The sequence below is a fragment of the Myotis brandtii genome, unplaced genomic scaffold (assembly GCF_000412655.1).
Source record: "Myotis brandtii unplaced genomic scaffold, ASM41265v1 scaffold427, whole genome shotgun sequence".
NCBI classification, from domain to species: domain Eukaryota; kingdom Metazoa; phylum Chordata; class Mammalia; order Chiroptera; family Vespertilionidae; genus Myotis; species Myotis brandtii.
Window position 1 is genome coordinate 530,725 of NW_005366346.1, and position 15,029 is coordinate 545,753.

A 15,029-nucleotide genomic window follows, 5' to 3' on the forward strand; every position below is an offset into this window, starting at 1 on the left:
AAATGAGAGGAAGGTTCAGAGGTTTCCCATGTATCCCTGCCCTCACACATGCACAGACTCCCCCATTATCAAATCCTCCCCTATCATAGCACATTAGTTACAACTGATGAACTACATTGACATACCACGATCACCCCAAATCCATGGATTACATTAGGATTCACTCTCTGTGTTACACATTCTACAGATTTGGACAAATACAGAATGCCATGTACCCATCATTATAGTATCATACAGAGTATTTTCACTGCCCTAAAATGCTCTGTGTTCCACCTGTTCATCCCCTCCACCATCATTCTCTTTGCTATCTCCATAGCTTTGCCTCTAATTCTTTTGTTATAAACAAAAAATTCTGACTGTATCTTAGACCTTGTTTAACAAAATACCTCATCTGTGTAGTTCAGTGGTTCCCAAACTTATTTGGCCTACCGCCCCCTTTCCAGAAAAAATATTACTCAGCTCCTGGAAATTAAATTTTTTAAAATTTTAATAGCAGTTACTCATCGCCCCCAAATGCACCTGTGGCCATCACCGCCCCCCTGGATCGCTGCAGCGCCCACCGGGGGGCGGTAGCACCCACTTTGGGAATCACTGGTATAGTTGATATAGAATTTAATAGTTGAAGGAAAATTAAAAATATTTAAAAAATGGTGACAACAAATATCTGTGGAGTGAAATAAGGAATGGATCATAATTTTAAAGACAGAAAAAAACTAAGTTACAAAGTGGTAAGAACTTGGCTTATTTAGTAGCAGGAAAGAACTTGAACATTCGTTCCTAGGCCTCCAGTCTCCTTCAGCAGTGTTCTTCCGCCTAACAACCCTGACTGCCGATCCCACTGTCGCTAATTTCCATCCCTTACTCTGCCTACGGGAACTTCCCCAAAGCATGCCTCCACCCAGACCAGCTCCTCCAGGACTACACAGATACTCCCAAGTGCAGGACTGCGGTAGGGAGGACTTACTTATTCATATGGCTTCAGATAAAAATGGAAAATGACAAGCAATAGAGAAGAGACAGGAATTTATATTTTTGAGTCCTTAATACGTTTCTAGGCTTAGATGACTAAGGTTGGGGAGAGAGAAAAGAGGATTTGACTTGTTGAGAATGATTCAGCTTATCCATCAGAAGGAGATCATCTTAGGGGTTGTGGGAGCTTATTAGATTGCAAACTTTTCATTTCATTGAGCTCAGTATAAACAGAGTCGATAACAATGCTAATATAAGTTCTTGGGAGTCACAAATAAAGTGTGTAGCAACTTTTTATATTTTATATTTTTGCATCACTTCTTTTTTAAATTTTTTTTCTTTATTGGTTAAAGTATTATATATGTGTTCTTATCCCCCCATTACCCCCCCCCATCTCATGCCCTCACCCCCCTGTTGTCTATGTCCATTGGTTAGGCTTATATGCCAACTTTTTATTAAATGCTCACTGACAGGTAGATTTGAAAGACCAACATACTTCTGAGGGTGTTTTTGTTGTTGTTGTTGCTTCCAAACAGAAAGACAATATCTTGTCTGTAACATCTAGATGGCTATATGTTTATAAAACATCCATCACTGTAGCACTAAAGGGCTTTGACAAGTAAGTCGTTTCTACACTGAACAATACAGAGTAAGCAGATGGATGGCTTCTCTGTCTGCAGTGCCTGCTCACTCTGGAGCTGAGACTATTCTACTCTGTACTAAAAAGCAGATGAATCAGGCCCCGCTTACTGCAGTCACCTGGATTCTGGCTGCTCCTAACAAAGTATACAATTCCCTGCTGAGAGTTATAAAACAGCTTCCTACTAGAAGACTGACTAAGGGAACCCAGAGAGCATACCATTTTAGTCTCCCTCTCATATCCTGGAACAACAGGACAAAGAAATGGCTTTCCTATACTTTTCTGATTTTTTTATCCTCATTGGATGATATGTTTATTTATTTTTGAGAGAGAGAGAAAGAGAGAGAGAAGAGAAGAGAAGAGGAGGAGAGCTAGAGAGAGAGAGAGAGAGAGAGAGAGAGAGAGATTGCCTCCCATATGCACCCTAACTGAATTCCCCCAACCTAGGAATTGACTAGGAATTGAACTCACAACCTAGGAACTGACTGGGAATTGAACTCACAACCTTTTTTTTTTGGTGTACCAGATGATGCTCCAAATCTTTCTGCTTCTTTTATGAGGTATTATAAACAAGTCATGGACTTACAAAGTCTCAGGACACATTCAAAGAAATTCCTTTCTGGCTCATCCACTTAATGAATATTTACTTGTAAACGACTATGTACTCAATAAGGCACTACATAAGAAACTGTGTTGATACAAAGGTGATAAAACACACATTTTAATTAGGAAGGTAAAACAAATAGAATGATACTCCAATACAAAGCTAGATGTATTCAGAGTGTAAGCAAGGCAGATGCAAAGTGGTTCAAAAAAAGGAGCTATTAAATATAGTAATGGATGTTATAAAGAAAGCTACACACAGAAAGTGGTATATGAGCTGTGTGCTATGAGAGGGTAATTCAAGATGAGTTAAAAGAGAAAACTTGCCTAACAAAGACACGCTTACCCAGGTGTAGTGCTAGTCACTATTAGTAGCAGCTGGATTTTAGTGACAGTTAATCAAGCTAAGGTGAGACAACAGAGTGAATCACTTTGCTAAGTCCCTATTTATGTCTAATTTCAGATTAGGCTTACTGACAGCCAGATGTTCTGCTTTGGAGGCCTGAAGGATTAAGGGTCAGGGCAAGCAGACAACACCAGTGAGGGAGAACATGGGGTTAGGGCAGTGGCTGCTGTGTCAGAAGCAATAGTAGCAGCAGCAACTTTGAGGTCTAGGTGAACCAGGGGAAAGCATACATTTAGTGTATGAAATTGTAGGCAAAATGGTAAAAAAAAGTTATTAGCACCACCAAAAATGGGGGTGGAGAGAAGAACAGTCCAAAGAATCCACATGAGCGTCTGGAGAGCAAGTAGAGTAATGAAAGCAAATGTTAGATGGGTTGTATCCAGAATTATGTGATGTCCTCTACTTCTTTTCTCTTTTTTTATGTAATAAACTTTTGAAGTTGAACCCATTCTCTTTTTAAACTCAGGGAAAATAAGGGTTACATGATTATGGAAAATGACAAAATCATTGGGCGAATAATCTGTTTCTAGGATACCATGTAAATTAGAATTATCTGGCAGTAACTTAGCTAAATACTATTTAGGCATTAATTATTTTATGCAAAACTCTCTATGTTTCACAAAACACAAAGACCCTGATGTTTTTCATTCATTCATTTGTTTATTTATCTCAATCAGTAAAGGTTTAGTCTATTTGTTAATAATTATAGGTGATTTGATCCACTGGTGAAGACAAAGGCTCCAGTCCAGACTGCCTGGATTTACTATACTAGCTTTTAGTTTCATCATCTGCAATTGGAGATGAAAATAACTTATCCCTAATGGGCTATTATAAGAATTAAATGAGAACACCTATACAAAGCATTAGGAAAGTGTCTGTCATGTAGCAAGCACTTGGGAACTGTTAGCTGCTCTTATTATTAATGCTCTGTGCCAGGTACTTGGAGAGTCATTAGGGGCACAAATATAAATGTGACATAGTCCTTGCCTTTGAAGAATGAACATTCTCAAAGAGAAGACATATACGTAATAACTAACTGTGCCTTGGAAAATGGGAGGTGCCAGAAGAGAAGATGGGAGCTCTGGGTCATTTCAGGGAAAGGGGAAAGCATGGAAACTCCACAGAAGCATGAAATATCCTACGAGTTTGGCTTGACTGGAGCATGAACAAGTATGAAATGGGTTAATTGGTGCTAGTAGACAAAAAGGAGGCTGATCAGCTTTTGAAGGGTTCAGTATTCTCTGCTGATGGAGTTGGACTTTATTTTGATGGGAGAAGGTAATGATGGAAATTTTCAAGCCAATTTTAAGGATGGAAGAAAGTAACTGAATGGATTACACACTCTTTTTAAAAAATACATAGTTTTATTGATTTCAGAGAGGAAGGAAGAGGGAGAGAGAGATAGAAACATCACTGATGAGAGAGAATCATTGATCAGCTGCCTCCTGCATGTCCCACTGGGGATCGAGTTTACAACCTGGGGATGTGCCCTGACCGGAATCAAACCATGACCTCCTGGTTCATAGGTCAAAGATCAACCCCTGAGATAAGCTGGTGGGGCGGATTCCACACTTAAATATAAACTTGAATGAGAAGAGAATGGATAGAAGGAAGCAATAGTTGAGAAAAGAGAATAAGAAGTGAAGTAGCAGACAGGGAAAGCCAAGATCTTTCATTGCCTCATGTCAAGAGAAGAAAGAAACACACACACACACACACACACACACACACACACACACACACACACACGATTTAGAAACAAAAAAGGTAGAAAAGAAATAGGAGAGGGGAATATAGTTAGCCTCTACCTCATTTTGAAAATAGCTTGTTAATCAAACAATGTAACCCACCAAACATGCTAAAGAAGAAAGATAATATGAGAATATCAGTTAATTTGGAAAGGGGGGAAGTATTTGACAAAATCTAACACCAACTCTTGATTTAAAAACAAATACACATCTATATATATAAAAGGCTAAGTGACCATCCAACCATCTGACCATTTGACCGGCCAGTACATATGACACACACTGACCACCAGGGAGTAGACACTCAACGCAGGAACTGCTGAGCTGTGGTGACTTGGCAGCAATGGTTCTCAGGTGATGCACCCTGAAACCAGAGAGGAGGAAGCCCAATTCCTCCCGGGGCTGCGCGATTCCACCTTTGGCTGTGCGTTATGTTGTTACTGGGCACTGTCGGCCCCAAGTCTGGTTTATTGCCGAGCTGCAGTAACTTGGCAGCAGTGGTTCTTGGGTGACACTCCCCGGAACCAGAGAGGAGGGAGCCCGATTCCTCGTGGGGCCATGAAATTCTACCTTTGGCCATGGGTGCACGAATCCATGCACCGGGCCACTAGTAGATAACTAAGAATAGAAAAGAATTTCCTCAACTTGATAGAAAATATCTACTAAAACCTGCAGCTACCATCACTCCTAATACTGAAAGACTGAATGCTTTCCCCAAGATGGGGAATAAGATAGCGATGTTTACATCACCACTCTTAATTGAGACAAGACTAGAGAAGTTCTAGCCAGCACAGAAAAGTCAAAAGGAAATAAAAGGCATATAGATGAGAAAGAAAGAAACACAACTGCTCAGTTTTGTAAATAGTATGAAGGTTTACATAGAAAACCCCAGATAATCTACCCCAATCTCTTAGAGTTCACAGCAAGGTCACATAAAGTCAGAATATAAAATCAATTATATTTTTATATTAGCAATGAATACATGGAAACAGAAATTAAAAATCCAATGTCATTTACAATCAATAGGAAAAAAGAAATACTTAGGCACAAATCTAAGATGTGCAAGGTTTACGTGCTATAAATTACAAAATACTGATGAAAAAATTAAAGATGTATATAAATAGAAAGATATACTATGTTTATAAATTGGAAGACTCAGTATAGTAAAGATGTGAATTCTCCCCCAAATGATATACAGATTTAAGCAATTCCTATATATAATAACAATATTTTTTGTAAGTGTAGACAAGATTATTCTGAAATTTATATAGAAAGGCAAAGGAAATAGAATAACTAAAATAATTTGAGGGGAAAAAAGTGGGAGAAATCCCTCTACTTGATTTCAAGCTACAGTAATCAAAACTTTGTATTATTGGCAGAGGGATAGCTACATAGATCAATGGAACAGGAAGGGTACCCAGACATAGACTCACATAGTATGGCCATCTGAGGTTTTCAATACAAAGGTACACAAGCAATTCAATGAAAGAAATGTGGCTGTCTTTAGCAAATGCTGCTGAAAATATCCATAGGCAAAAAATGAACCTCAACCTAAACTTTACATGTAATACAAAACTTAACTCAAAATGGATTATAGATTTAAATGTGAAATGTAAAACTAGAAAATTTTTAGAAGAAAACAGTTGAATTTGGGGGGATCTAGGACTTAGTCATGACATCAAAGGCATAATCCATAAAAATAAATAAAATAAATTGGGCTTGGGCTTCATTAACAAAAAACCTTTTGATCTGTGTGACCTGTAAAGAAAATGAAAAGATAAGCAACAAATCAGGAGGAAATATTTGCAAAAAAACATATCTGTCTAAAGGACTTGTATCTAGAATATGTGAAGAACCCTAAACAGTAAAAAACCCCAAATAATTCAACTAGGAAATGGACACAAGACATGAAGAGATCTTTTGTGTAAGAAGATATAAGGATGAAAAGATGTTCAGCATCACTAGCACTAGGGAAATGCAAATTAAGACCACAATAAGATGCCACTTCATGCCTATCAGAATGGCTAAAGTAAAAAAACAACAACAAAAAACTAGTGACAACACCAAATGCTGGGAAGGATGCAGAGACACTGGATCCCCCACAATGCTGGTGAATATGTAATATAGTATCGCCACACTGAAAAATATTTTGTCACTTTCTTAAAAACTAATCATTCACTTACCACACTATCTAACAACTGCACTCCTGGGTACTTATGCCAGAAAAATGAAAACATATGCACACAAAAACCTGCACATAAATGTTCTTATCAGATTTGTATGCAATAGCTAAAACTGGAAACAATAAAAATGCCACTTAATAGGTAAATTGCTAAATAAACTTGTACACCCACACCATGGATTACAACTCAGCAATAAAAATCAAACTATTGACACGTGCAACAACTTGGATGGATCTCAAGGGCATTATGCTGAATTAAAAACAAAAAATGTCAGTTTCAAAAGGCCACATACTCTATGATTCAACTTATATGATACTCTAGAAATGACAAAAATTATAAGAATGGAGAACATATTAGTGGTTGCCAAGCACTGGGGGTGATGGTGGGGAAGGAGGAGTTAGTGTGACTATAAAGGGGTAGAATGAGAATTTTGTAACGATGGTATAGCTCTATATCTGTATTGCAGTGGTGGTTATACATTCTATACTTGTGATAAAAGTGGCATAGAACTATATGAATGTACTATACTCATTAATTTCCTAATTTTGTTATTGTACTACAATTATTTAAGATGTAGCCATTGGGGAAACCTAGGAGAAAGGTACATCTTTGTTCTTATATTTTTGCAATTTCATGTGTATATATAATTATCTCAAAATAAACAGTTAGAAGAAAGTTTGCTTAAATATTTATAGAGTTTATTGCTACATGACAGATTATGGATTATTAATGCTTTGTCCTTCAGAATTTTACTGTACTTTCCTATTATCTCAAAATAGCCTTGTATTACTTGTATAATAAAAAGAAAATGCATGACAAGAGAATAAAAATAAGCCTAACTTGTTTTTTGATGGCTCAAGGCTAAAAGTAATTAGCAGGCAGAATGGAGTCTGTGAATAACAGACCTTGAGATGCAGCTTTTCTACAAAATTGTATCTGAAAAGTTGCCTAACCGAGTGATTTCTAGAATCTACTCACATAGTAATTCTCTTCTTCCTTACCTGTTTAACAAAGAGGTAGAAAGCCATATTCTCTTTATATATCTTTTTAAAATAAAAAATAAACTGAGGCTATATTCTTGGATTCACTAGAAATGTAAATGCTAGCCTAGAGAAATAATGTTTCTCAAGCCAAATTTATTATAAATTACCTTTAATACCTAGGAATTTTCTAATTAAATAGCCTTTGAAACAAGAAGATATGATGGTCAGACTTATATGAAGTAGAGACATACTAGTTAAATGCCATGAATATATGTGCATTAGACATTTCTAATGAGTTTCCCTACACGCCTACACCTATTCCCACAGGTAAAGCTGTCTTTCTGAAATGATGTCACTCCCTGTTACCTCCAAGAATTCCAAATTCCTTAACAAGCCTTATCATGCCCTTCAGGATGTGGTCCCACCCTCCTTTTCTATTTCATTTCCCACCACTCTCATATCGCTCATCCCCATCCGGGAAGAAAATTAACGTATTTTGATCATTTACCCTTTGCTAGACAGCATCCTAAGAGTTTCATATCTCTGTTGCTTTTGCAAATGATCACCAGTAAGCCACCCCTTCAGTCTGATGAAATTCATCCCTTAAGATCAAGCTCTCAGGTGGTACCTCAGAGAAGCTCTGTGATGCCTGACAGTTTCTTTCCTTCCTCCTCCCACTCCTCTCCCATGTACAGAGTGAAATGGCTCCTTCCTTTGTGTTCCCACAGCATTTTATAAATAAGTCTATCAAAGTCCTTGTGTCATTGAATTCTACATTGCTCTCTCTCCACATAGATTGTGATTCAGGGATACTACTTAAATAGCTTTATAGACTAAATGCTTAGTACAGTGTTTACATTTTATATTGATATATAATTGAACTAAATGTACGAAGATAATATATTTATTTAGGAGTTTTTATAGTTAGGAATTTCTCCATTTCCGAAAGCATGATTGTAATGATCTCTTTTGATACTGATTTGCTAACAACAGTTACACAGTTCCTTGAGGGCAAAGAAAAGGTAGAAATCCTTTCATTACAGAACACCTGCCAGTTGCAACCACTCTCTCTATTGATACACTAGGGAAAAAAACCAACTCATCTCCTCCAGTAGATAGAATATTTATGAAGCTCTTTTTTCCATATGCTTGGAAAGAAATGTATCTCAAATTAGTTTGATTTAGTGACTACATCAACTCAATATTTTGTTTAGTCCAACCTCAACCATTATGGACAATAACAGCATTAAATTTAAAAGTATGGTGGGATGTTCAGATCCCTTGGAACAGACTCAAGCTCATTCATAGCCTTAGGAAACGAAAGACTTCAAGTTTTACCACCAAAGACTAATCTGACTAAAATTAGTAATGACTATAACTATAATTTCCCCTGTAGCGATTTTCACTTTTATATGGTTTTTGAAAATTGCATCACAACAAAAACTAATGGAGCTGCTGTTGATGTTATTCCCCAGTGTTTAATCTGAAAATTCCTTCAAAGCTTCACATGCTCCATTTCACCACTGCAGCCTTTAACCTGGTTACCAACAGAAAAAAAGTGCATTCCATTTTCTAGGTATTTGAAAACAATTTTGCTATACATTCTTACTGTTCAATGACGATGAAAAAGCTTGTGTCATTAGAGTCTTGTAGAAATTGCATATTTTACCCTTGAAACTGAACTGTGCACCCAATACTACCCATCCCCAAAGGTCACAATCTGTCATAGTTATGTTGAGCTGCCCCTATCATTGAAGGGATATGAAATTAAACTTGAGTTCTCTTTTTCAGGGAAAATACACCTTCAAAACTTTTATTAATGACAAATGTCAACCAGAAGGGTAGATGCCAATAAAGATCTAATTTTGCAAAAGGGGTACATTTTATAAAATGTATTAAGCTTCCCAAGAATAAATAAATTGAATTGCTCCCAGCAAACTATGGCTTTCTGTCAACCAACTGTTCAAAAGTAGCTGCTTTCCTCCTCCTCTCACTCATGTCTCTGTGATCACCTCTATCTCTTCTAGTCTGGAAAAAGGACTTTGAATTTGGGGGATGAAAATGTAGTTTGTGTATGTGTGCTAATTGCAGAGCAAAATCGGGCTGGAAAAGGGTACACTGGCAAGTATTGCTTCATTTAGTGACGGGCAAATCTTATGATTATAAATGATTAGGAAGCATGAGATTGAATGGTATCATAAAAAAAGTTTTTGTCTTTTCTAAGAAAAATCACACTTAACAATTTTCCAAGAAAATTTGACATTAGATGCAGATGGAACTTTGAATGTTTCCAAGAAACATTGAAAGCAATTATGTTTACCAAAACAGCTGAGGCATGAAATTAGAAGATGCCTTCAAGTTGGGGAAGAGAATTAGGCTTCTTTAACTTATTTGGCTTTGATTTTCCCCTTTTAAAATTAGTCTAGTGATTAGAGTAGAAGGAAGGAAAGATTTATCATACCCACTGTTGACTTTTAATAGTGTGAATAGCATTAGAAAGAAATGTTTTTAAAAAATGAATAATCAGTTATCTTAAACTATGAAACTACACTTGAGGAAAACATCATGTGAAATTATGATTTTTCCCCAATAGGTTTATTTTTAGAAAAACCCACTTGGGTACAAAAATCTGACAGAGGCTTTTGCTCCCACTGCGACTGCATGAAAGTCTAAATACAAACTAACGCTGGCAAAGTTAGTAATGACTAACTAGTTCATATATGTGCATGCACCATGAGGTTTACAACCTCAATGAAACAGTGACTCAAGCAAACAAATTGTCAGAACAACTAGATAAGCGTGCACGCACCATGAGGTTTACAACCTCAGTGAAACAGTGAAACAATGACTCAAGCAAACAAATTGTCAGAACAACTAGATAAGGAAAAACTTCAGTAGATATGGCTATGGATTAGTACTGAATTGATATGGGTTAGATTTCCACCTCTGACACTATTGACGATGTGATCTTGAGCATTTAACTTCTGATGTTTGTTTCTTTTGCAATAAAAATAGTATCTGTATTATTAGTTATTTTAAGGAATAAATGGGAAAAATATATGCTTAATAAATTCATGGTAAATTATCAGCGAATCTTAACTATAACTTTTGTTTATTATTATTGTCATTTACTGTATAAAATCAATTATTTTATTTAAAATTTTCTTCACTTATTTAAAAGTGCTTCAAAATCAGATCTGAGCAATAGGTTTTTAGTTTTAAGTACACTCAAAATATGACAAACTAAACATAATTGATATGCAATCTATTGGTGAGATGAAATACTCTATTTTAAGTTTTAAAATTACTATTCTTAGTGTGATTTCTATTATTGGATCTACCAAGCAATCTTACCTTGAATGGCAGATATCAATTATAAATATAATCTGCTCATGTTGGGGTGTATGCCCATAAAATTGGCCCAACACAAAAATCTCCTAACTTTCAGTACTCTATTTCCTCAGACCAATTGTGGATTTAAGAATGCAATCATTTATATCCCTATACTTAGCAATAAATATGGCTATGGCACACCCTTAATGATATTCTTTAAAAACAACTGGCCCATCCTATGCAGTGGTTCTCAACCTTCTGGCCCTTTAAATACAGTTCCTCATGTTGTGACCCAACCATGAAATTATTTTTGTTGCTACTTCATAACTGTAATGTTGCTACTGTTATGAATCATAATGTAAATATCTGATATGCAGGATGGTCTTAGGCGACCCCTGTGAAAGGATCGTTTGACCGCCAAAGGGGTCGCGACCCACAGGTTGAGAACCGCTGCTAAGGTGTGGGATGGGAACTGGTGTGGTACAGTTAAAACATAAGCTTTAGAAACAGAAAGACTTCAGGTTTGATCTTTAATTAATAATTTATTAGCTGCCTGATTTAGTTCAAGTTACTTATCTTTTTAACTTCAGTTGTAAAATAGGTTATTAACAGTATGTAGTTCAGAAGATGGTTGTAAATATTAAATGAGCCAATGCATGTTAAACATTTAACACAGTCTGGCATCTTGTGAATGTTAAATAAATAGCGATTATTATTTTCATAATTTTACTAATTTCATTGATTTCTTGGCTGGGTGGCTGTAATACTTTTCATCATTGCTTAAAATATGATTCTGGCCTGGTTGGCATGGCTCAGTGGTTGAGCGTTGACCTATGAATCAGGAGAATCATGGTTTGATTCCCAGTCAGGGCACATGCCTAGGTTGCAGGCTCGATCTCTAGTGTGGGGCATGCAGAAGGTAACCAATCAATGATTCTTTCTCATCATTGATGTTTCTATCTCTCTCTCCCTCTTCCTTCCTCTCTGAAATAAAAATTTACATATATCTACACTAATAAAAGAGAAACATGCAAATTGGTGTCACTCTGCTACACCCACCAGCCAATCAGATGAGTATGCAAATTAACCCAACAAAGATGGCGGTTAATTTGCATACGCAGGCTCAGAGCAAAGACTGAACGCTCTGGCCTGAGTGAAGACTGAAGACTGAAGACTGAAGACTGAAGAGGCTTGTCTTCTCCGCTGCGGCCTCAGCAGAGAAGCCAAGCCTTGCTGAGGCCCACGATTCTGATGGGATCATCAGTTTGTGTACACACACACACACATATATTTAAAAAATACGATTCTGATGGGATCATCAGTTCTATAACTTACTAGAGGCCCAGTGCATGAAATTCGTACATGGGGTGGTTTGTCCCTCAGCCTGGCCTGCACCCTCTCACAATCCGGGACCCCTCAGGGGATGTCTGACTGCCAGTTTAGGCCCGGTCCCTGCAGTTGGACATCTGGCAGTCGGACATCCCTCTCGCAATCTGGGACCACTTGCCCCTAACTGCTCCCTTGCCTGCCTGCCTGCTCACCCCTAACTGCTCACCTGCCTGCCTGCTCACCCCTAACTGCTCGCCTGCCTGCCTGCTCACCCCTCACCGCTTGCCTGATTGCCTGCTCAGTGTGAATCACAGCGACCAGTCTTTCCAGTTATTCCCCCATAATGGTCACTTAGGCTTTTGTATACATAGATGTCACATATAGAACTGGCCATAAGGATAATAAATTTAGAGTATGAGATTTTGCATCAAAGATATAACTGTGAAAACAACTTGAGGAGCATGAATTTATGAGAGAAGTTGGAAATACCATTTTTGTAAATGGATGAAAAAATTTACTGTCTATTGTCATTATTAGTTGACTTTGGGATTTAATTTGTATACCACAAGCAATTAAAATACCTTTCTTAGTTCTTTAGAGATCAATAATTCTCTACTTTATTTTTATTATTGTCTATATTACATAATAGTTTGTGACTAATAGACTTCATTTACATATTTTTAAGATAAGAACTCATATGTTTTATTTTAAAAATAACTTAAATCCCCATGAATTCCTTGATCAATCTGATTATTCTAATTTTGAATTGTTGGTTTTGTTGAGAAATGAATGCTCTTCAACTTAGGAAAAGTCAAACTACCTTGTCTTTGGATGGATAAAACTTTTTCAGGGAAATTTTGTTAAAATAATATATAGAACATTGACTTAGGTAACTTTTAGGATTTAAGTGAGTGCATCATAGTTAATGACAATTTACCACAATTATAGCTGGGAAAAGAACAGTTTTAATGGCCATATCCTATATAATAAAAGGTTAATATGCAAATCGAACTAATAGCAGAACAACCGGTTGCTATGATGTGCACTGACCCACAGGGGGCAGATGCTCAATACAGTAGCTGCCCCCTGGTGGTCAGTGTACTCCCATAGGGGGAGCACCACTCAGCCAGAAGCCAGGCTCACTGCTGGAGAGTGCAGTGGCAGTGGTAGGAGCCTCTCCCACCTCCATGGCAGTGCTAAGGATGTCTGACTGATGGCTTAAGCTGGCCCACAGGGAGCAGGCCTAAGCCATCAGTCTGACATCCCCCGAGAGCTTCAGGACTGCGAGAGGGCACAGGCTGGGCTGAGGGACCCCTCTGAGTGCATGAATTTTGTGCACCGGGCCTCTAGTTAGGTATAATGCAGTGAAGAAATAAATAGAAAGTTGTTTTATATCTGGATAGTTTCTCTCTATTCCTCTCTCCTCCCCTTTACTCCATCTCTCTCTCTACTTATCATCAATCTATTTATTAGTCATCTAATGTTTGTCTATTTACTCAGACTGTGAATAATGAGACAGACTCAAGGCAAAGATTGATAGTGTTAAACTTGGTATGTCTATCAAGTATATATATATTAGTATTACTCCTTGTTCCTTCACTTTTACAATGTTGCCCAGATACAGTCATATACTGTGGAGTTTAAAATTCTGAATATCTGTTATCCTTTCAGAAAAATGTGGGAAACAATGTTCAAATTATTCCCATAATTTTATTTTGTAAAAAACCTCTACTAATTCTATATTTTTAGGAGTTGGACTATCCTGTGATATCTATATATCATAAAATTAATCCTTTACTCAAAAGGAAGTCATAAATTTATTATCAGAAGCCATGAATATATTAAATGCTTTGGCACTCCTGTCATTTATCATGCTTTGTGGCTGCTGGAATCTTTGTCTACTTACTGGATGGAGCTTTCAATGCGGGTGATAGTGAGGAAAGCAGCAAGGTTTGCTGTGTAAGATGAGATGACAATCAAAGCAAATAGCCACCAAGCCCCCATCATCATTCGGGTAGCCAGAGTTGTATATGGAACCTCCCCACCTGTGGAAAGAAGCAAAGAGAATAAGAGAACATCAGCAAGTATTTATTGAGAATTATGAGGTCATACACATTCAATATCATGTTAATTCTTAATTAGTGAGAAATCTTTGCACATAACATCAGCATAGATCTCAGTATTTTGCTTATGTTCATTACTTCATACTTAATTCTCTTTTGTGAGACTATGTGTGATCCAGTCAAAAAGAAGCATGATAAACATTTAGTATAATATGTTTAAATGATATTTCTTCCATCTTTTTGTTCAACCCTAGAATTAATTATCCTCTTATTATAACCAGATATACACTTAATTATTCAGTAGTTAGGTGATATAAATACTATTATGCTTCTGTTTAATACAACTTTTTTAGACTTCTAGTTCAATAAGTAATATCAAATATTTTTTATTGTTAAGTTCCCTAGGATCATAGGTTACCAATGATCTTGGGATCACATATATTAGTATTGGCTTCAGCAGCATCGCGTATGGTTTGTTCTCCTACTTGACTAGTTACTCTTTATGATCTTGTAGAATCTTCCTATCTTCTAAACGTTGGAGTGCCTTTGGGCTTTGTCTCTAGATTTCATCTGTTCTCTGTCCACATTTCCACTTCAACTAATCTCAAGTCCCCTGACTTTGAATATCATCACAGTATACTTTGATAACACTCAAGCTCCACTCTCTCTAGAACAGTGGTTCTCAACCTTCCTAATGTCGCAACCCTTTAATACAGTTCCTCATGTTGTGGTGACCCCCAACCATAAAATTATTTTTGTTTCTACTTCATAA

General features: G+C 37.0%; 1 protein-coding gene across 1 annotated transcript in view; it reads right to left on the reverse strand.

Annotated features, from left to right (window-relative positions):
• The window catches only part of GRID2 (glutamate receptor, ionotropic, delta 2), a 388,655-nt gene that overhangs the window by 267,044 nt on the left and 106,582 nt on the right, over positions 1–15,029 (reverse strand). The window contains exon 4 of the mRNA XM_014546041.1: positions 14,101–14,239. Within this exon, the coding sequence (XP_014401527.1) occupies positions 14,101–14,239 (139 nt within the window). The remainder of the gene's footprint in view (positions 1–14,100; positions 14,240–15,029) is intronic.